Source organism: Eurypyga helias, unplaced genomic scaffold, assembly GCF_000690775.1.
Source record: "Eurypyga helias isolate BGI_N326 unplaced genomic scaffold, ASM69077v1 scaffold16507, whole genome shotgun sequence".
Taxonomy (NCBI): Eukaryota; Metazoa; Chordata; class Aves; order Eurypygiformes; family Eurypygidae; genus Eurypyga; species Eurypyga helias.
Window position 1 is genome coordinate 1 of NW_010263813.1, and position 23,356 is coordinate 23,356.

A 23,356-nucleotide genomic window follows, 5' to 3' on the forward strand; every position below is an offset into this window, starting at 1 on the left:
GGTGCGGGGGTCGGAGACGGCGCTGCCAGCGGTGAAGAGCGGAGAGAGTTCGGAGGGACAAACCCTAACTCTTTCTGTTGTAGGCAATGGGTACATGGATGGGAAGGAGCTACAAAACTTCATCCAGGAGCTGCAGCAGGCGCGGAAGAAGGCAGGCTTGGTAGGGTTAAGCGTTATTCTCCGGGAAAGAAGAGTTTTCTCGAGCAAACTCCAGTGCCCTGATCCCTTCTCTCCTCGGTTGCCCGTCACACGGTCCACGCACGAGTCTCACCAGGCGAAGGGAAGTAGCTCGGTTAGAAATCAGCAGGCTGCAAATGAAATAAATCTTCTGCTCGGGAAAGGGGAAGCCAGGGTCCACCGCCCCGGAGAGCAGGTCCCGCTCACATCTTGCCAGGCTATGAGCTGGTGCTTCTTACAGGGCTTAAAAAGAAGAGTCAAGAAACGCAGGGACACTGCCTTTTTGTCCTGCATGGGACCTTATCCCATTGCAATTAATCCTGCCTGATCCAGATGTGTATTGATACTAAAAAGGAAAGGAAAAAGAAACAAAAAAAAAAAAAAAAGAAAAAGGGAAAACCAGCACTTAAATTGAGTTTAATTTCATACCTAATGGGCAGTATGGGCTGAAATGCATTTCTGCCCCTTGGTGGTCAGTAAATAGATCTGCAGATGACTGCTAACCACTTCTTGCCCTTCACCAGTTTTGTCCAGGGGGGTGTGGGTACCAAATCCTAGTAGTTTAAGTTGTTCAGAGGGACAGCAAAGTTTTTGACAATGCTGTCAAAACAAGTGGGTGCATGAGTTATTAAAGCACTAATTATAAATTTCCTCCAAATTACACCCATGTGGGGAAAAAAAAAAAAAGAGAGAGAGAAAAGAAACAAAGAGAGAAAAATGTAAAATTCCATGTAAAGATTTGAATTAAAATAGAAGTGAACCTTTATAAGAAATAAGTTGCCTTTAAAATAATTGGTTTCTAAAACAGGCCACTTAGCATCAAACTCAATATATAACCTAATGAAATCTATTTAAATCAATCTATGCTAAAAGACTCCTGAAGGAAGAGAAAATAAAATTAGAATTTAACTGGATGGCATGTGTGCCTGGGGAAAATAAATTGCTACTTCATATAAGAATACCTGCAAATTGAGCAATAGCTTTCCAATAACTAACTTTGCTTTAAAAATTGCTGTATATTTTAGAAGTAAATGCAAAAAAAAAAATTAATATGCATCTTTATTTTTTATCTTCTTATTAATTTTATGAGTTTCAACTTGACTCACCTGAAAATCTGTCTCCCAGAAATACCTCTGATGTTACTGCAGTCCTAGTACCAGTTAATTCCTCTTACAGACATTGGTTTAGCACTCATTTTCATGAGTATAAATAAGTTTAAACTGAAATAAACAAACAAAAAGCCCCACGACAAATTAAAAAAAAAAAACCAAACCAGAAGATTGGGAAAGGAACATGTTTTTTACAGGGAAAGTCTAATTTTTTTTTTTTTTAAAGAAGTTTAAGCACAACTTCAATACCTTTCAAGTATTGCAACAGATCTCTCTTCTATACTGAGATACAGGAATCTTAAGTTATGTCCATTAAAAAATATATAAAAGCCTATGTGCATTTAATATGAATGGCATTCTTAGTAGAAATGCTGATACATTACTCAGTAGTGAAAAATTTAATCAGAAGCTCAAGAAAAAAATGTATTTATGAGTTTACAATCATTTTCTTTTCTCTCTCAAAATAAGCGTGCATCACGTCTTAAAAGCAGAACCTGCTCTAAGTAACACAAAAAAGCTTTGCAAGATTATTCTTATTTGCTACAAATGTAATTTATGCTTTTTTTAAGCAATAACATCTGCCTGTATTTCACATTATCCTTTTAAAATGCTCAGGTGTTTTATTAAGTTTTCCTTTCCCTTTTCTCTGATTCAAACCTATTTTTTGCGTCTTCTGCTGAAAAGAGCAACCTACAGTAGCAACATAAAATTCAGTACTTGATCCATTGTCTCTGCCTTTGTAGATGTTACTTCCATCCCTGAAGTCTTTTTCTGGAGTATGGATATATGTCATCTTAAGTTGCAAATCTAAGCTGATTCTTGGATTTGAAGGCTCATTTGCCAAACAAGCATTTCATTAGTTCATGTCTCGTCTCATGGGATACTAATTCTGTAGCTTTGAATTTCTATTCTTTTGCCAGAAGGGACACATTGAGAAACTAGTGTAGGTTATATGTCATTTCCTCAGCTGTCCTTCTTTTAACACTCCAAAGCTTCTTTGTCATCATTAACTTCTGCATTTCAGGTCACTCTCCTGCTCACTATTTTTGAAATATTCAATTATGCATTCTTCATAGCTGGATTTTACATCACTCATGCCATATGCATTAAAGAATCACATTGATTCTGTCATTGAATGGGATGGTTTAACATTTCCCAATATTCTTCCCAACTACAGAACTGTTCTAATTATGTTCTAATTCTAATCCTTTTATTAATCCACCAAGTAAAGCCTGTACTTTCACAGTTGCTTTTTCTCAGTCGGAGCAGTAGCATGCAGCCTGGTTGATGCTAGCCCCAAAGGGTAGATGTCTACTTGGAGGTTTTAGGGCTTGGGCTCTTTGGCAACACTATGTCTTTTTGCTTCATGCATTATGGTAGGTAGTGAATTAATCTGATATACTTTCAGACATGTTGTAAGAACTGCCTCTTTTTTGAAGATAAAAGCTCCATAAGTATATAAGCATAGCTTCCATTTATTGTGCCCCACGTTTATGCAGCACATTCTCTATTTAGGTATGCCAATTGCCAAAAGAAACTGTGGGGTGTAAGTGGCTAATACAGAGGTTGATAAGGGGTCAATAGGTGGATCTCTGCCTATTCCACATCTGTTCGTCACTACCTCTGCATATAGAGACGATGACAATATTTCTTCAGAAATATGATTTAATAGATGCTCATGAATACAGTTGTGTGTTTCTGTAGTGCCATCTATCCTTACATTTTCCAATCATATTGAAAAAAGCTATTTTTTTCGGCAGCTTCGTTTGGCTGGATAAGTGTCTCAAGTTTTAAAAGGGGAGTCTGAGATGTGAGGGGCTAGTTTCTTAATTTCAAGCATTGAGCACTGCATTTGTATCAAATTTAGGACTAGACACGGTTAAATTTAGGCAAGTTTTTTGACTGAAAACATTTACTTGAATATCATAACTCAAATAACTCATCAAGCAGCTCAAGAGCAGGTGGAGTGAACACAAAAATAATGTACTAGAAGATGAACAACGTATCTTGTTTAATCTGCAATCGGCTGTGCCTCCTTCAAAGGCTGGACACTGTCTGGCACTGCAGAGCTGCTATTAGAAAGATTAGTAAAATATTTAACCAGGCCTAATTAAAATCCAGGTGTCTAAATTCTCCGTTCTATCTGCTAAGCAAACTTGTCCCCACTTAGGGATCATTAGATGAAAGGTGACATTGAAGTGCATCGTATTAATAACCACATCTCTAATTAAAGCCATGGCAAATTACTAACCTGCCATGGATGACTTTGACAGAAATAGGGTACTAGGCCATGACTGTATCAGCTACAAGGAACTGACATTTTAGTTAGCTTTAGTAGTTGAAATTTGGGGCAAACTACAACGGACTTTGTACAGCTGAGATTCCCTATGTCTCCAGTGAGAGAATCACTTAGGTCCTATATAATCAGATCTATTCGAGCAACTAAACCTTTAATTTCCAAATACTGCTCTATCTTTATCTACAACCACAGATTTGTCCATTGTTTTAATATAACTATAGTCCTGATCCTTGCTGCATGGTTTTACTAGCTCACACCTGTAAGAAATACCAAGTTAAAAGTTTAATGAATATTGAAGGTTAATGGCAGCTCATAACAAAATAAGGCAAGTCAAGTTGAAGTGTGAAATCAAATATTTAGATACTCACCCCAAGGCTGGCACCTTTGCCATAGCCTAGCCTTCAGAGAACAGATGTATAGCAGAGACCATAATTTATATGAAGAACAATTATGCTGGCTTTACTCTGTCAGATTTAAGGTACTGCTCAAAGTTTTCTCCCTCCTAAATCTGCCTCTCTATATTCCAGCAGTGACATTTCTACTCTGTTTCTATGATAACCAAATACTAAACAGTGAAAAATGATATCGTGATGAGTTCTTTTAGGGCTAAAATAGCATCCATTGTTCAAGGAAAATCCACTCAAAGATGTGGAAAGGCTATTTTGGTGCTCAGATGTATTATACTGAAACACTTCTTATTTTGAAAGATTTTGCACTGTCTTCAAGTTGCTAATTTATAAATGAAAATGAAGAAAATTGACTAATAATTGCATATGAACTTCACTGTCATAGCCTTAAACAAAGGAGCTGTTATGCACATCTTCTAACACATCTGTCTATATAATTTTGTCATTCTGTAAACTAAAATAGGAGTTCAAAGTATTTAGATGCCAATCATTCACACTGACTATAATACAATTCCTTAGGAAGTAAAATTTATCACAATGACATTCATTATAAAAAAAAACCCCTCAATTTCATTTAAACTTCAAGAATCTAGCTGCAGTAAGTATGAATATTCCATTAAATGCAGTATATTATTTGGCAACTAATAGAGTATTCAAGTAAGTTTACAAGTTTCTCTGTATCTTAAAATAATTATTCTCTCATTGTAACTTTACAGGATTTAACACCCGAAATGAAAGCTTTTGTGGACCAATATGGGAAGATGACTGATGGAAAAATAGGAATAGTTGAGGTAAGACAGCTAATTTATAACAAAAGATTGACATGTTTACTTGTACAAAATACATTTATCATAGAAAAATGTGAGCATAACATGCAAATATTTTGGAATTCTATTTACATAGAAGATGTCTTCCTCTGTTATAAGATCTTTACTCTTCTTTTCACTAAATTTTTTCATTAACAAAAAGGTAACATTCCTTACCCCTCTCCAGACATTTCACTTCATTTAACTTTGTACGCTTTATTCAGTACAAATAAGCATCAACAGCAATTTAGCTTTCCTGCAAAGCAGATGAAAGTTCTATTTTGGAAATTTAAATTGTGAAAGGTAAATGTGATTGATTTCTACCTATGATTTTGAACTAATGCTCTGTCACCGCTCCTATAGTGAGGTTAACGCACAAGTGAATGCAATTGGGCAATCACTCTATGTAGTCTATTCTAAAAAATACAAACATGGTAAGACAGCAGGTTAATCCTGTTAAACAAAATTTTTATAGTAGTTGTGATCCATCTTGTGAAAGATCAGGATTTCTTATTAATTCCTTTCTTGAACTTTAACAGAATTTCAGGCAGAAAATTCTCCTATTCCTTACTTCCACTCTCTAAATACGGCAAAGATAACCAACCCCTTCTACACACACAGTCACTGAACACTTGCGTAATTTAGACAACTTGCTAGGAAGGGGGAAACTATTGTGTTTTCTCTTGGTCAGTGCTGTAAGTCAAAAAGGAGAGTCCGCTGGGTTACAGCTCAAGAAGCAGCATTTTCAAGCCTAAATATACAACTCATTTATGTCACACTAAGTGCAGTGAGACTGGGATTTTATTATTAAATGTTATTATATGTACTTTTTTCCCTGATAATAAGAAGTCTGACCTAGAGAGCTAATTAAAAAACAGCTGGAAACAAGCCATGTCTGCAAAATTTCTACAGTGGCCAACTTTGGGTCAGTAGCTAATTTTAAAATAGAGGACTGAATAGACTCTGTAAAAGTCAATAGGAAGTATCACTGCTGATATAATAGATCATTTTAGGGTATCTCTTCTCCTGTCATAAGTTTGAATTGCATATTCTTGTTCAAATGCATATGTAATCACAGCTAAACTACTGTGGAAATATGAACAGATTGTTTCACTTCCAGCTATCATTGATTTTAAAATGCATCTTTTGACAGTATTAACATTGATCAAATAGTTCTGCATCTAAAAAGAACCAGTGTTTATTTGTATTAATCGTATGGTTTTGGACCAACAAATGCTTATTTATTTGGTACTGAAGAATCCTATTTAATTTAGTGCTTTTGAATATGTGTAATAGCAAGCACTGGATGCAAGATGAATATGTAGACAGTGCCTGAAAAAAGACTGTGTTTCTTTACTTAGGAAAAAGTTTTGCCTTTCAAATTCTATTCCTGATTCTGCTATTGACTTAATGGGTAAAGGTGAGCAAATCCGATAGGACTTGATATGGTACGGTGCTCACCACCCCCAGTGAAGTGCCAAGCGTGCTCAGCATGCATGGAAGCCATTGAATAGTGACAGTAGTCAGTTCAGTGACGGAAGGGACTTTCTCCCTTAATATAACAGTCTCCTAACCCAATAGCTATATTTTATTTCACTTACATCAGCATGAAGCTTGATTTGGAAAGTGCTGATGGGACTCGGATGAAATGTGCTGTACGTGCAGAGCAGTATGGTATTAAAGTTGGTGTTTGGACTTGATTCTCTTTCCTTATAAATAAATATGTCCAGTAATTCCAGATTGCTGCCATTTACATAGTACATCAAATATTTTTTTCTGAAAAAGTGTATGAATGTTGTTAAAAAACAAATTATGTAAAGCCATTCAGACTCCCAGCCATCACAATGAATACCCCAGCTTTTGATGGAAAATGTCCTAGGGAATAATGAGTTTTCAGGAGAGGTCTGTTGACTGAGATAGAGAGGAAGCCCGGGTGGCTTCACAGAGAAAGAAGTGGGCTTTCAGCTCAGATTAGGTGTCAATTTTGTCTTTGTCAGCACACTGCAGTTAGTTCACTAGCTTTTATCCAGTGTCCTCCAGCTAAATGCAGAGTCTGACCTGTCCACTTTCTTGTCATTGTGTAAGGGACCTTTCTTTCACTTCTTGTGCTCATTCAGACCACTGCTTTCACTAAAATGTGGATGTGAAGCCCAAGGTTTCAAAACTCAGAACTGTGGTAATTCCACATTCAAATTACTTGAAGCTTATGCTGCTGTAAAAATAACTACTTATTAGCCTAAAATATTCTTTTTACTCCTATTCTCTATTACAAAACTTTAAAAAGCAAATTCACTGTATTAGGTGAAAGGAATTTTAAATAGCATTAAATATCAACTTAATCTACTTAGACAATGATTTCTAGAAAATAATTCTGATTGTTTTAAGTACTGGCAGTATTTTTTCTGCGAGGTAACCTATAAAGACGTACCTCAGCCTGAAGGTGAACGGAGAGAGGTCAATTCAGTCTCAGGCTTTGTGGTTGTCCTCTATTACTCATGATGCAGAAATAGCTGATATTCTCAATAAAAGTAGCAGAGCTCACAGAAACACTCACTAAACTGGTGCTGCTGCCATACATGAACTTGGAGTGGTCTGCACTCTTATTCAGACACACTCACAGAGTTCCCCTGTGCTTATGCTCACAAGGAAGTCTTCATTAAGAATAGGAGCAGGTTTCCAACTTTCTTCTGTAGTGGTATAACTGGGACTGGGAAGTTGAACCAGTTGCCACACGATCTCATGCCTTAGTAATGCAGAGTTTTCCACAAAAAGCAATTTAATGATATTCGATGCATCAGCTTGGAGAACTGGACTTCCCTTTAGCTATATTATTTCTACTACAAAAACACAAAAGACTTATTTTTCGGCAGAAGCCTGAGCTAACGTTGGATATTGAGCTACTACACCTTTGTAACATAAAAGCTTGTGCTTTCCCCTGGGACTTACAAAAGGTGAGAGGTATAGCTTAAAACAAGGCAATTTCTCCCCCCAGAGGTACTGGTAGTACTAAAGTTCCTATTTTACATTTACCCTTGCACCTTGTACTATTTTGCAATACCCTTGCAAAATTCACCAGTTACCTATAGAGGTCCCACAAATGACATTTTATAAATAGTTTCCACATCCCTTCCCATTGCCATAATCAGTCCTTTCCCCCAAACTCTGCTTATTATTATAATCAGTTCTTCCATTCAGCATTTGTTGTTGAGTAGGAACATTGACTTCCTCTAAAAAATCAAAATTCCTCTGTCATGGAAGAAATAAGGAAGTGTACTATGTTACGCACAGTTAGCTATTACTATATTACTAGCTAGTACATATGAACATGTACTTACCCACATGGGTATATGCTGTTTATAATGGAGTAGGTTTCAAAAGCTGCTGACAAAAACACATCATTTAAGTTGATTAGGTTTGGTGTTGAGGCATTTATCAAAAGCATTCAAAACACTCTGATGGGCTTGACAGTCTGTCATCAGGTGCGCCGTTTCCCTAAGAAGAGTGTTCTGAGGTGTCTTTTCAGTTGTACCAACACCCAAAGAATATAACTGATTGCTTGCACAGATAATTTTAGAGAAACAAGAGATCTGGCCCCAACCCCTTGTACCTGTAGAGTGAGAGAGAGCTGAATTCATCTACGGTGCTGATGGAACTCTATATAAAACCCTGAGCAATTAGGCAATTGCACTGAAATAGACAGAACGTGGGATTTGAGGGTGTGAAATGAATGTTGAAAAACAAAACTTTGAATCAAAATTTTAAGATGGGGCTCCAGGAAGTCTGCAGATGTCATTTTTCGTAAAAGAATGCAGCTAAGAAATCTGTCTTTCTCCATTTTCTCTTCCTAGTAAGCACAGCTGTTCTATTCTTCAAGTAAAAAGTTTTCTTTAATCAAAACACATTTCATACATTTTGAGGAGAGAAAAAAATATTGGGCTTTTGTTAAAAACAAATCATGATTTTACATTAAATTATACAGCATACTCTCCATCTTCTACATTTGTCATTTGCCAAAATTGAGTTATAGCAAATGAACATTTCCAATAATCAGTACAATAATGTCTGATTTTAAAAAAAGCCTTTTGTAGAGCAGAGGCATTGGAAGAACCACCCCTGATTTTGCAGGGCTAAAAGCCCTTTTGAGTTCTTTCTGGTATTTATAGCTCTTCTTGAGCACATCTCTGCGCCTGACAAATGATCACCAGTTGTCATCCCCTTACCCTCCCCACTTTCTTTTCTCCTGGCTTTTCCGTATGTTTTACTGTTCACCTTACACATGGGTTCTTCATGTCAGTGTTCCTCTCTTCCTTGGTATCTGTGAGTAGTCCATTTTCCTCACTTTCTTAATCCATGGTCCTTTGCACTTATCTTCTAAACATCCCTATGTTGTGCTTTCCTCTTCGTGCCAGCTCAAGGTTTTCATCACACACCCTAACTCTGCACGGGTGAATTTTTTCCCCTCTTTCCCCCGCTACCCCTTCAGTAAGGTGCTGTCTCACTCCCTTCCCTCAGACCTCGGTTCTGTTTGATCTTGATGAATACAGCAAAGCTGCAAGCCAGAAGCCTTCCAGAAGCATCTTCCAAACATTTCGGCTAACAGGATGAAACACTCCCAATGGGGCCACAATAGGGCAGTATGAGCACAAAGAATTTCATACTCTCTTAAAAACCTTCACACTTTTTTACAAGCTCAGCTAGCCTAATGAAGAATCAAAATTTAATCTTTGTTGTTACAGCTTGCTCAGATATTACCGACGGAAGAGAATTTCCTGTTGTTCTTCAGGTGCCAGCAGCTAAAGTCAAGCGAAGACTTCATGCAGGTACGGTATGAAAAGCTGTCTTTTGTAAAATCATACAAGGCCCATTTGCCATAAATACATCATTAAAGCATTCACATTCTGATTGCAGACATGGAGAAAATATGACAGCGACCACAGTGGCTTCATTGATTCTGAGGAACTTAAGGTAAACCAATACTTACTGACATGAGAACAGGCATTGGATTACAGCCTATGCTCTGTTTCTTCAGATACCCACCCGTGCATGTTTTTGCATTTCAAACATGACTGAAAAGCAATACGATTAGCTGATCTTTTTATCACCAGTAAATTATTTAAAGTGCAGCTAATCTGATCAATGTTTTTTAAAGTGTGTTTTAATTTAGATCAATGTTTGTCTCAAGTGACTCAAGACAGTGGGTACTCTAGCATAGAAGTAAGAAGGATTAAGAAAGCAAGATAGGTCTCTGAAAGCTAGGTTGTCCTTTTCTTGGTATATTACAGAGAAGGGCTGTTTGGCTGGGTTTTTTCCCTAAGGGCATCACCACCATTAATCTCTATGCTGCTGGACAGACCATGCTCTCTCAAGTATCATGCAACCCTGCGGTTTCCACTGCAATACTTTTAGGCTAATACAACTCGAATTGTGTTGTCCCTGCTTAGTTACCTTGGTGAGATTTTGGTATCAGCTTTAATATGCACAGATAAGAGCAGAGTTAACATTATTCCATTAGCCATCTCAGCCTTGCAGAGTTAACAAACCTTGAAACTAGAGTGATTTACCTCCAGTCATAAAACTAACAGCAATTTGTAGTGAATCACAGAGGGTTTGGCAGGGACCCTGGATGTCATCTGGTCCAACCTCCCCACTCAAGCAGGGTCATCTACAGCCAGTTGCCCAGGACCACGTCCAGGTGGCTTTTTAGTATCTCCAAGGAGTGAGACTCCACCACCTCCTGGGACAACCTGTGCCAGTGCTTAGTCACTCTCACAGTGAAAAGGTTTCCTGATGTTCAGAGGGAACACTCTGCGTTTCAGTCCGTGCCCATTGCCTCTGGTCCCGTCACCATCTTTGTGCCCTCTCTTTAAGTATTTATATATGTTAATGAGGTCTCTCCAAGCTGAACAGTCCCAGCTCTGTCAGCCTTTCCTCATGGGAGAGATGCTCATATATAACAGCCTCTGAGTAGAAAGGTGCCATTTTCTACTTCAAATGCCCTTGACACATCACTGTAGCTTTAAATTCAGGGGAGTCAGAACAATTCATGGCCAGAGAAAGACCTATCAGCATTTATCCATCTAATTTGGACTATTTTGCCCATATGTGGTATTCTAAAGAACTATATAAGCTTTATTAACTAAAGCACCAGGAGATCAAACTGTATGAAATCCTTATAGCTCTTCTGTTCAGAAGAGGAATCCACATCAGATAATTCACACCTTTTTTCCTTTTCCCTTCCTCTTTGAGTCTGGTATCTGTGTGACGTTTGCCGAGGATCCTACCTCACAGTAACCCTCAGGCAGACAAGCCCATTCTGCTGCCTGGTTGCCGCAGGTTGGTGTATCTGAAGTTGGTAGGATCAGGAGGAGGCCACGTTCTCAGCACTTGAGAACTCCAGCTGTTAGACGAGGCCTTAAGGACTGTTGCTGGCTGCTATAATTTTAAATAGAGTTTAAAAGGCAGGACTGATTGAGGACCAGCTGAAGAATGAAGACATTTTAACTGGATCCCTAATGGTCCCATCTCTCTTGTGCTGCAAGATTTTGTCTGACTCGGAGAAACAGGTCATTTTAACATGTTGAAAATAAGACATAAATCTCATTTTATTTTTAGATCAGTATTTTTTGACATGCCCAAACATTTTAAGTATTTGCTATGTGAGGACTACACCCACTTAGAACTTTGTAAGAGAAATTTAAGCTGGAAATAAGTGAAACTTTCTAACAATAGTAACGGCAGTGGAATGTGTTGCCTAAGGGGGAGGCAGATTCTCCATCACTGCCTGTATTTAGGAAAGGTTTGGCAATAGCTCAGATCAGACAGTACCTCAGGAAGTTTAGATATAGATGATACTTTCTTGAGACACAGAGATGGAGTGGACAGCCTCTGAATGTCGTTTCCTGTTTTATATTCCATCAAAGCAAACAAGATTAGACATGTATCCATAACGTCCATTTACAACACTGCAATCGTGTTCTTTGTATACAAGCTACCAGGAAGGCCTTCCAGCTTGGAGGGGGAAAGACTGGAAGAACTACAGTGGGTATTAGTCACATGACTAATGACACGGTTGCTCCAGAATGTAATCTACGTACAAATAGATTTTCTTATGAGCTACTCCGTTTTCTATCTTAAATGTGGCCCAAAATGTTACAAAGATAATGACACTCTAACTGATGACCAGTTAGGTACTTCACTGGGCACTGACAGGCATACAGACATCTCAGGTCTTGTAATCCCCTCATTAAATAAATCAGTAACTTTCTTTTTAATGTCACAGATCTAGTACTGAAATTTAAAACACTGAATGGGTGGAAACAATCTTACTTTTTAAAGTAAGAATAGCTGTTTCAAGTCATGTGATTACTATATCAAATTCTCATTCAAAAAATGCAATGAAACTGCTTGCACACATTTAAAATACAAGGTAGGAAGGAGCAATGTAGGTTAACATTCACTTCTAGCATCAGGTACCGCCACAGGCATGGAGAAAACTCGATTAATCATTGATCTTTTCTGTAAAATTTTTCCTGTATTGCAAGAAGTGATTAGGCATCCAAGTTTTCAAGGAGACTCAAGGTTAAATAGTTTAGTTTACTGATTGAGCTGATTAGGATGCAGTATACTTGAAAGCCCAACTATTTTTTCCAAATTCACAATGGAACAAATGGCATACAATGCTGAAAGTTTTATGAGTCACTTCTTCCAAATAAAACTGCAGTATACTTAATCAAAAGAAACTGTTACATTCTTAGCTGTTAATTACCACTTCTTTTCATACTTATTTGGAACTTCAGCAGTAAATACTAAAGTGGGAGTAAAATAGTATTTCCCATTACTTTAATCTGAAGTTAGAAAGTCAAGCATTTTATACTGTAGATAAAAACTCACCTATTACTCCTCTATTTATTTTAACAGAGCTTCTTGAAAGATTTATTACAGAAGGCAAATAAGCAGATTGAAGACTCAAAGCTAACAGAATACACAGAAATAATGGTAAGATTATTTACAGGCATATTTCATCAAGACTGGATTAATTCAAACTCTGTATATCTTTAGTCACTAGAATGACCTAGAGCCCCACCAGGTCCTAATCAGGCTAACTATGTCATTACGACAGGGAGACAACTGCGGCATCTCGCACTGCAAGTTCTTCTGCAGCTGCAGAGCTTTGATGGACAGTTTTCAGTGCTGCTTAAAAAAAAAAAGGCGCTCAGGAATTTTAGATGTTCTTGGTATTGTGATCCATCCAATCCTACTGAATGGAAGGTCATTTGTTTCAGTGATGCTGTCCTGGACTATTGTATTTGTGTAATATTAGACCATACCATAGTATTTTCCCCTGTTCTGCTTCCTTGTATCATTAGTTGTAAAACTAAAGTCTTCACAGTTCATAAAAGTTGTACCTGTCATAATTACATTATTATGTTTAGATCAACTTAATCTGTTACTTTCTATGTTTTGCCTTCTTACAGTGTTGTAGTGTCAGTCTCTTGTCTTAAAAGCCATCACTGCATGGTGGCTCGTTATCAGATTTAGAAACATCTCACTCTCTCCTTCTCCCTCCATTCAAGATGGAGAAATTGATGTTTTAGACAAACACTAGAACAAAACTGGCACTTCCCTGGCCTTAAACCAGCCCATCCTTGGGGCGCTCTGTCCATCCCACCGCTACAGTGCTCCATGGTACGGATCAGTATTGGCTTCTGAGTGGACGTTTCAAGAAAAAAAAAAAAAGGCTCAGAATTCTTGTCTTTATGAAACACGTAGCACTAAATTGTTTGTTTTACTAGCTGGTTTCATCCTAAAATATTTTTAACAATCAAAAATATGCTAGGTAAACACACTATCCCTAAAACTGGCCTAAGAATGGCTGATCAAAACTCGTGGTTTTCCTGGCAAAAGCCTGCTGGTCTGTTGTACCAGTATAAACCATTTACCTAGAACTGTCACTGTTAATTCACTGGTGAAGGCAACACATAGCCTTTTGATTCAAGGAGCTTTTTGACCTTCAGGTGTGCTCTAAGTTCTGGCCTCTGCAGAGAGACACAATGACAAAGAATTAACAGTAATAAGAAAGAAATTACAAGGCCATCTCTCCCATAATCTCCTCAGAAACTAAGAGAAAACATATGGTCCTGAGCAGCTGCAGGCAGGCACAGCCAGCCACTAACAACCCATCAAAATACAAAACATGTTGACTTCACAGCTGCCACTGCTTACCTCCCTCAAACGCAAATCTCCTTTCATGGGGAATGCATGCAAGGCAGATGCTGTCATAGAAGGAAAGGAATTGTTAAAGGGAACCAGGGTGTTTATGTAGAAATAAATGTTTATAGACTTGGTCTCTTTTTCTGGTCTACTTTGCCATTTACCGTGGATTAACCAAGTGGAATTGGGTCTTTTTTCATGCCATTAATTCTACCTTTAAAACTATATGAATTTTTCTCAGTACAGGATGCAGCTCATCTAAAAATTATGTCTAAAATTACCGTGACTGAAAGTGATGGGATGGAGTGTGGGTGGTGGTGTTTTCACTACAATGTCTAACAGTGTTTTGTACAGTTTTCTGCTTTTGTGACTCTATGATACAGCAAAGGCAAAATAATACTTGAAAGTAGAAAAATGGAACTATACAGACATAAAATCTGTTAGAGGAAGTCCCACGCAGGTGTAGCATCTCCATCGAATAACAAATATAAGCTGTTTGTGCCACTCAAGCAGCAGGAGCTCATGTTTTCAAGCGCTCAAAGCAAAGCACTTTAATGCAATAGGATGATTAAAAATTGTATGCACATTATTGTTAGATTACATTAATATATTTATTGACATAATTTAATTATTTGGAGACATTTGATTTCCTATGTTTATATCATCAACAAAATGTGATCATTTGCAGCATCTGTTCCCTCTTTTCTTGAAATACATCACAGAAACAGAGGGTGATCTTTACTTAAATATTTAGACCTAGCAGCCAATTGAATGAAATGTCTATTATTTTCTGTCTAAGGAATTGAATGCCTTGGATTCTACTGAACTTCATCCGACTGTTGCTTCACCTTTATGGATAGAGAATAATGATGCTATTATCAGAGCATGACATGAAGTCACAAGCAAAATGTTATCATGTCAACACTCCTCTCCTTTATAAATAATTACATGCGTATTTCTCTTACGGGACATTCATTACTGTAGGCAGGTTAAGACCTACCTTACAGTAGGTTAATCAGAATTGTTAATCTGGTCTCTTATCAGGCTTTTGCAGTAGAATTAATTACTATAAATTATTTCTTCAGTACTGTAAATAAATGTATTACACAGCAAATGTGACAGATTAAAACCCGGGGACGTCATTTCAGCATGAAATAAAAGCTAAATTTCATTGAATTTAAGTTTTCTAGGGAAGTGTTTTCTTTATGTTGATTAATTTAGATTAGTAATGTAAAATTATAAATTCTTTCAGCTCAGGATGTTTGACGCAAACAATGATGGAAAGTTGGAGCTTACTGAACTGGCCAGGTATGTCTTCCGTCCTTTTTCACAACAAACAACAGCAATCGCTGTTATGGAAACAGTTAAAATATTTTGACCTTGTTTTTTCTTTCCAAAGACTACTCCCCGTACAGGAAAATTTTCTTATTAAATTTCAGGTATGAACATTCACATTCTTAAGGTAAGCTGTTACCATCACACATAACTGGTGTCATTAACAGATTTTTTTTTTCTTTCAACATTTAGGGTGTCAAAATGTGTGCGAAAGAATTCAATAAAGCCTTTGAGATGTATGATCAAGTAAGTCTTCAAAAACCCTTCCAATTAATTGTGTAGTTTGATGGCACTTACCTTCTGAATTTGTGGAGAATTAGCCATAACCTCTGAAATGAAAGATAAATGTTTTAAATTATCTTTAATGCCATGTTTTACAGGATGGCAATGGCTATATAGATGAAAATGAACTTGATGCACTACTGAAGGATCTCTGTGAAAAGAACAAAAAGGTAATTCTTCCCCTTAGAGATTAGATTTAATTTGGATTTTAACGACAATTTAATCCACCCAATTAAGATAAATATAGAGCTTCTAAGTCATAATTCCTGAAGTCAAAGTACAACTAAAAATCTCAGCAGAAGTCATAGCAGTGCAAATCCTGAACTAGGGGAGTTGTGATTACATAATGACACTGTCAAAAGCTTGCTTCTGAGACATCAGCTCTCAGCCATCTAATATATGGCTATAATATGGATAACATACAAATACATCAACAACATTTGCAACGTGTTACTGTTGCACTTTTGTTTTCCTCCTTATTTTCTGCCACTAGAAGCAAACTTGTTCATGCTGGTAACTAAATGGGATTACAAAGCGTTATCTGTTCTTTAAATAGGAATTAGACATTAACAACCTTGCGACATACAAGAAAAGCATCATGGCCTTGTCCGATGGAGGAAAGCTTTACCGAGCAGAACTGGCTCTTATTCTCTGTGCTGAAGAAAACTAGAACTCTTCAAACATGTCCACTTAACTAGTGATGTACTCTATCTACACAATAACTGTGCACTATAAGGGAGTAGGCTGTATTTTTAAACTGCATATAGAAAATTAGCCAGGATGTGTGGCACATTCCTTTCAGTTTGTTTCTATACTGTTTGTAATGTACAGTTTTTGTAACAATAAGATTGATAAAGAGAATGTCTATGTTTGGGCCAGTCTGTATATTCTAAAAAGAAACTAAAATATGTCGGGGTCGGTTTTGGTTTGGTTTTTTTTTTTTTTGCTTTCATAAACACAGCTGGAAAAAAAGTAAACCTGCTGACATCCCTGTGGCCATCATATCCTTTGACACTTGCAACATTTCTCGTTGAGCTACATAACAAAAAGGTCTACAGACATCTTTCCCCATTACATGGGTTTTTTAAAAGGCAAAACATGAATTCAGATTCAATATGATCTAGGTCTGAAACAGGAAAGAGATGTTGGCGTGTCTGATTTCCAAAATTTAACAAGGCACTAAGAAATATTCTCAGATGTCAAACTACCCACTTACAGGTCTGTGCTCTCTGCAGTTTTTCAATTACTCTTCTCATTATGAACTCATAGCATATAGACAAAGCATTTATCTGGGATAGATCTCCACGCAGTAGTTGACAAAAATATAGTGTTTTCAATCTAGCTGTTTAACTTTATTGAATTTAAACATAGGCACTTCAGAAATAAATGCCTTTAATCTGTCTTGGAATCCTGGCTAAATGACAGGTAGTATAGTTAACACACATTAACATATGATATTATAAGTGTACCTTTCATGACTATTGCTGTGTCAGAGAATATGACAATCCATTTTCTAAACTATTTTCACATTTTGCAGGTTATAATTATTCTAGTAAATTGCTGTTTTTACATCATATTCTGTGTAATCTGTAATTAAATTTAATATCCTAAGATTGTTGGTGTCTAGTTTGTCTATCTCCTGGATTATTTTTTTCTGAATCACATAAAGAACAAAACAACTATTTAAAAAAGAATGTGCCTCCTTGGATCTTACACTGAATTACTAATCTATAACAACAGTATTAAAAAGTAACACTAAAACTAAGCAAAAGATCTACTACAGATTTTATACCAATTTAGTAATTTAATTTACATGGTGGGCTTTTTATTATGCTAGAAAGGCATGTTTCAAATGGGAACTATAATATGGAAACAGCCCTGTCTTCTTTCATCTGTTATTTTTTTGGTCTGGTTCCCTTTTTACTTCACACCAATTTCATGCCAGACGACTCCCCCAATGTCCAGGCTGTAGCTCCCAGTACATCCTGGTGCAGGAAAGAAATTGGGCTGTGTCTTAAAGCCAGTAAACCCATGTTACCTCCATGTAAAACTGTTTCAGATGCAATTCCTGGTTAGCAGATGAGATACACACAACCTCTCAAATGCATCTCCACATCTTATTTAACAAGCAGAAGCAACAATGAGGCTCTGATCCTTCAAGATTACAGTCACTGAGCTCCCTTTGAAATGAATCCTTGAATTCTCCAGGTGAACTCAGACAACTAAATACCGTTTCAGGAATGGTCTAATGGCCCTAGGCTCTCTCCAGTCGGAGCCTTGAAAAGTTAAGGAGTAGGTGGTGCAGGATGGGGCCTTGTCGAAAAAAGACCCCAAAAAATTAAAGTAAAATTAAGCAAGTTCATTCTCAGCGCTTTACTCCCACCAGCACACACGGTGATTTAACACCACACCCGCTTGTTCTCCTCTTTTCTCTATGCAATGTGAAATGCAATTGTGTGTGTTAAGCAAAGGAACAGTGAATCTGCCTATCAGTACAATAAATGATTGATATCATTCATACTGTACACTTGAAACCCTGGATTTTGCCTTATTTTAACATTTTTAAAGTGCAAATGTAAAGAAAAACCCCAAAACTCTAATGTAAAAAATATGATGTGACTGCTTGCCAAAACCATTACTGTAGAAGATAAAGTGTTTTGACAAAAAGCCACCACAGCAACTGGAATGTGTCTTCCTGAACATGAGCAAACTTACCCGTCGCAGATCTGAAGTCTCCCTTCTACTGCTGCTGCTGCCCACGCGCCGGCCCTGCTGCGCATCACAACGCGGACAGCGGCGCTCAGCCACCCACGGGCAGAATGCTTCCTGCAGGTACTTCTCTGAAGGAAAACTTGGATGAAAAGAACACAATTTAAAAGCCCAGTTGTAGCAAAGGTGTCTGCTATGTCAGCGCAAAGCAAAGCATAGTAAATACGGGTAAGTCATCTCCAAAACACCTCAGGGCAGAGCTCTTAAAAAAATGTCAGGGTTGGGGCAGAACAAGCCTTGGAATAGCAAGAGAGGGGATGACAGAAAAGACTGCAGCCTGCTTTCTTCAGGTAAGCCATGCAATGACCAAAAGAAAGATCAAAAGTAAACTAGTAGTATGCACAAAGAACAATTCCATGAGGTAGTGCAGGTATGCCGTGTTCCTGCTAAACAGAGAAACTGGCCGACAGGCAGCTACATGAGATCTACTTTACTGACGTTATTAACCATTTTACTGTCTAAAATTACGTATTTTACAAAATGCTTGAAGTAAGACACGCTGAAACTAATAAATACTCGCAGTCCTACAAATTGCAAACAAGTATGTTGTGCAAAATTTTAGCCCCTTCTAGTGTAAATGGGTACAGGTGACAAGAAACATGTTTCCCCTGAAAATCAAGTAAGAAGGCAATTTTCTATTAATTTTAAAGCTGAAACTTTGACTAATGCTCAAAGAAAAAAAAATCTAGTAACTATTAGGCCCTTTAAAGACCTTTAGCATTATAAATGCAGTATTTGCTGTCAGACATGGACTTCAACAGCACCAGATCAGGCCCGGCTTCACCCACACCACAGTCCATCAGTGCACCTCAGGGGCCCCATCTGACCCGAAGTCACCAACAGTGCCCAGCTGGCAGCTGTGACACAAACCGCTGTCCACTATGGAGAGTGTCACGCTCATTTTCCCTGATGACTTAATCCGGATTGAGCAGGGGCCTTGAAGAGAGCCATTTGGCTTCCATTCGCTGCTGCACTCTTCCATCCCGAGTATTTCACACACGGTATCACAGCAGCGGTCTAACCCCTCCTGTTTACAACTTCGGTGTTTATCTTTGAAAGATTACCCCAGCAAGCCTAAGAAATTTCTAGACAGCCCATTCCACATGCAAATGCCAAATACAGACGACTCGGCAAAGCTTTTACGTAAAATGAACCTCATCTCACGAAAGACACCCATGCTGCTGCTGAACTCCACTCGAACTATGATTAAATCTTTGTTTCATTAGGCCACGTTAGCTTTTTGTGATTAATTGCCATTTGGCATCTTGTGCATCTACACCAAGCCCTCATCACAATCACGGTTATAATCACTGACTGCGGAGGCATACCGCAGTCCATACCTACTCACTGCGTCTACGAGGAAGCTCAGAATCCATATTTAGAGACCCAAATACATGTGCCCTGATTTTCTGAAGTGCTGAGCACCTCCAAATCCCTCTGAAATCAACTGAAGTTGTTCTGCACTAATTAAAAGCAGGCAAATTGACCAAGATCATTTTACTTTACTGCATATTAAATTATCACATAAAAGACGGGGGCTATTACCTCAGTTACAGTGGGGTGACATGTTTAGCAGCTACAACACAAGACGCTCCATGGACTTAAAGTTATAAATTTCCCTGCTCTGTAGTGTCTTATGTGTTACTAACGTGAAAAAAGGGAAAGATTGTCAAGCAGCTCATGTGCCAATGAACTTGGAAGTCAATACAGGCAGGGAGGAACCTACAGTTCCCTCAGTGTCAGTTTGTGTTTGTAAAGCAGATTCCTGAGTTGGTGAACAATAGCAATTTTCTCAACAGTAATGAAATATTCAAGAGGGAATTCCCAGAAACAGGAGAACCACAGATTGACAGCAGTTCCAGTATCATCGCAAAGAGGTGGTGCAATTAATCTCTCATTGGCAACCTCAAATGCTTTTCATAACTTGTTTATAATCCTCTAATACCATACCACTGTTGCAGCAGAGAATTAATCTGATTAATTGTAGCAGGTTCAAAGACAGTAAATCATCAACTGAAATAAAAATGGGTAATTTCAAAAGTTAGTTAAGCAGATAAGATGTAGGTTTCAGTTGGAAACAGATAATGAATCCTCCCTTGCAAGTGTCTGCCAGCGGAGCTCATGGAAGTGCTAACACCTCTGACCAACGGGTCACACAAAAGGCTTTATAAAATCAGGTATTTGGATTCCATGAACGTTTCCTTTGTGACCCATGAAAATTAAACTTTCTCTGCAAGCCTACTTGACTCCATTTGTGATCTCCAACGTTTACCATGGCCTTTTTCTGACTCACCCCTCCCGTCTGTTCCTCCAACTTCATCTCCATACAATTATTATGCTGCAAAGCAACACTTTTCTCATACTCCCCCTTACCTCGAGGCTCACAGCCAAGCCAAAGTTGGGTCAGGAATGCAACACTCCCAGAGCAAATACCTCAACATACGACAGCGTGTAGAATGGGGGTACCATCTACACTCATTTTTGCTGCGTTTTGAATAAATGAACGGCAAGGACCATGCTTTATGTCAGTCTGCGCAGTATAGAACTGCAGAGCGTGCTTTATGAACTGGGCATCTCTAGGGATGTTTTATGCCTCTTTAAGGACAGTCTCATCCCCATGGGCATTTAGGAACAGGTTCTTTTGGTAACTCCAAGCCAAGCCAGACATTGCCTGGGTTAGGTAGTCACTAAAAAGCTACTTTCTCTTGTCCTTTTCTTAGTCAGATGTCATATGCTGCTACTTTGGTAACCAACAATTAGATTGTATTTAGGTAAAACATAACCTTAAGACATTGAAGATTCATCTCTTTGTAGCAATGATGCTCCTCTCCTGTCCTTAACAAGACTAACAACTCTTTTAATAAAGGAAATAATCCAAGCCAGACTATTCCATTCTCCTGCAGAAGGGAATGGCCAGATCAAAGTTAAGGTTTTTCACTTGACTAAGTCTATGTAATGGGAAATATTTTATAAACTCTGCAGTAACATGTAACTCCCTAAAACATTATATGCCATTTCTAAAACCTGCATCAACATATTGTATACATCTTGTCAAGACAGAATGTTCAGGATCTAAAAGCAACTAACTTGCAGAGTCTGAAATGGATGTCAGTGGTACAGTAAGATAAACCAGACTCTATTCCTATTACACATCCTCATGAACATTTAAAGTGCACTTTCTGGTTGCATCACTGAGTAACACATGCTTTAAAAATGTTTTGTTGTCACTTTACAATTAATTCATTTAGCTATGGACAGTAAACAGGTAATTCTGTTAATGCAAGCAATAAATTTTCTGTTATTGAATAAATACCCAGTATCTATTTACAAGACAGGCTTTAACAGGCCTGCCTTCAGTGTTCTGACTTCACCAAATAAAGCAAAAAACCCCACCCTTAAAGGACATGTTCCAGTAACTCAGAAAGGTTACTGGAAGTTACTGGTTCAGAAAAGAGCTTCAGTCCCTGAAACGTTCGTTACGAATTAAAGTGCGTTTCTCCTAGACACAACGTTGGCCTGAATTTCTCTGATGAGTAAAGCTATGAAGGAAAGACAAAGACCTTGTCATTTTTTAATTTCAGGTCAAGGACCAGTATGCATGTTAAGCTGTGAAAGCAGCTGAAATTATTTAAGCACTTTTGCATAGGAACCCACTGCTTTTTGCTGTGGAAGAGAGTGGGTTGTGTGGTGGGTTGACCCTGGCTGGAGGCCAGGTGCCCACCAAGCTGCTCTATCCCTCCCCCTCCTCAGCTGGGCAGGGGAGAGAAAATATGAGGAAAAGCTCGTGGGTCAAGACAAGGGCAGGCAGAGATCACTCACCAGTTACTGACATGGGCAAAACAGACTCAACTCAGGGAAAATTAACTTACTACTAATCAAAGCAGGGTAGGATAATGAGAAATAAAACCAAATCTTAAAATACCTGACCCCCGCCCGTCCCTTCTTCCCAGGCTCAGCTTTCCTCCGAGTTTCTCTACCTCCTCCCCCCCAGCAGTGCAGGGGGACAGGGAATGGGGGTTGTGGTCAGTCCATCACACTTTGTCTCTGCCGCTCCATCCTCTTCAAGCGGAAGACTCCTCACACTCTGCCCCTGCTCCAGCGTGGGGTCCCTCCCACAGGACACAGTCCTACACGAACTTCTCCAACACGAGTCCTTCCCATGGGCTGCAGGTCTTCATGAACTGCTCCAGCGTGGGTCCCTCCCTCGGGGTGCCAGCCTTCAGCATGCTCCCCCGTGACCCTCCATGGCTGCAGGGGCGGAGCCGGCTGTAATGGTCTGCACTACGGGCTGCCGGGGAATCTCTGCTCCAGGCCTGGAACACCTCCTCCCCTACCTTCTCCACTGACCTTGGTGTCTGCAGAGTTGGTTGTCTCACATATACTCAGTTTTCTTTTCAACTGCACTTGCAGAGTTTTTTATCCCCATCTTAAACACGTTATCCCAGAGGCACTACCACTGTTGCTCACGGACTCTGCCTTGGCCAGCAGCGGGTCCGTCTTGGAGCTGGCCGGGATTTGGCAGGGTCCGTCTTGGAGCTGGCTGGCATTGGGTCTGTCAGACACTGGGGGGCTTCCAGCAGCTTCTTACAGAAGCCACCCCTGTAGACCTCCTGCTACCAAAACCTTGCCATGCAAACCTAACAAAGCCTGTTAATTCCATCCATTGTTTGAAGCAGGAGGGACAAACAACTGGCAACCCTCAAATCCGGACAATGTAATAATAACTAGAAGAGGGGCAGCAATAAGCACTGTTATTATTTTTTTTAATCACCTGCATATTTGGGATGGATAAACTGACTACAGTCAGAGGTAAAGCCATCCTAAAGCTTCCGCAGTACCAGTCTGTGAATGCAAGTGAAACTTAGGGGTTTCTATAAATCTCAACCAATAAGATTTCAAAGCTTTCAGTCCTGATTTACTGATGTCCTTTACTAGTCTTAAGTAAACCATTTTTTATGGAGA

General features: G+C 38.7%; 1 protein-coding gene across 1 annotated transcript; it reads left to right on the forward strand.

Annotated features, from left to right (window-relative positions):
• Positions 1-88: 88 nt before the first annotated feature.
• CALB1 (calbindin 1, 28kDa) lies at positions 89-17,240 on the forward strand. Its single transcript, XM_010156197.1, has 10 exons — positions 89-160; positions 4,709-4,783; positions 9,535-9,618; positions 9,707-9,763; positions 12,716-12,793; positions 15,261-15,316; positions 15,408-15,447; positions 15,536-15,589; positions 15,724-15,795; positions 16,182-17,240. The coding sequence occupies exons 1-10, from the start codon at positions 95-97 to the stop codon at positions 16,293-16,295; spliced, it is 696 nt and encodes a 231-aa protein (XP_010154499.1). The 5' UTR covers positions 89-94; the 3' UTR covers positions 16,296-17,240.
• Positions 17,241-23,356: the final 6,116 nt, after the last annotated feature.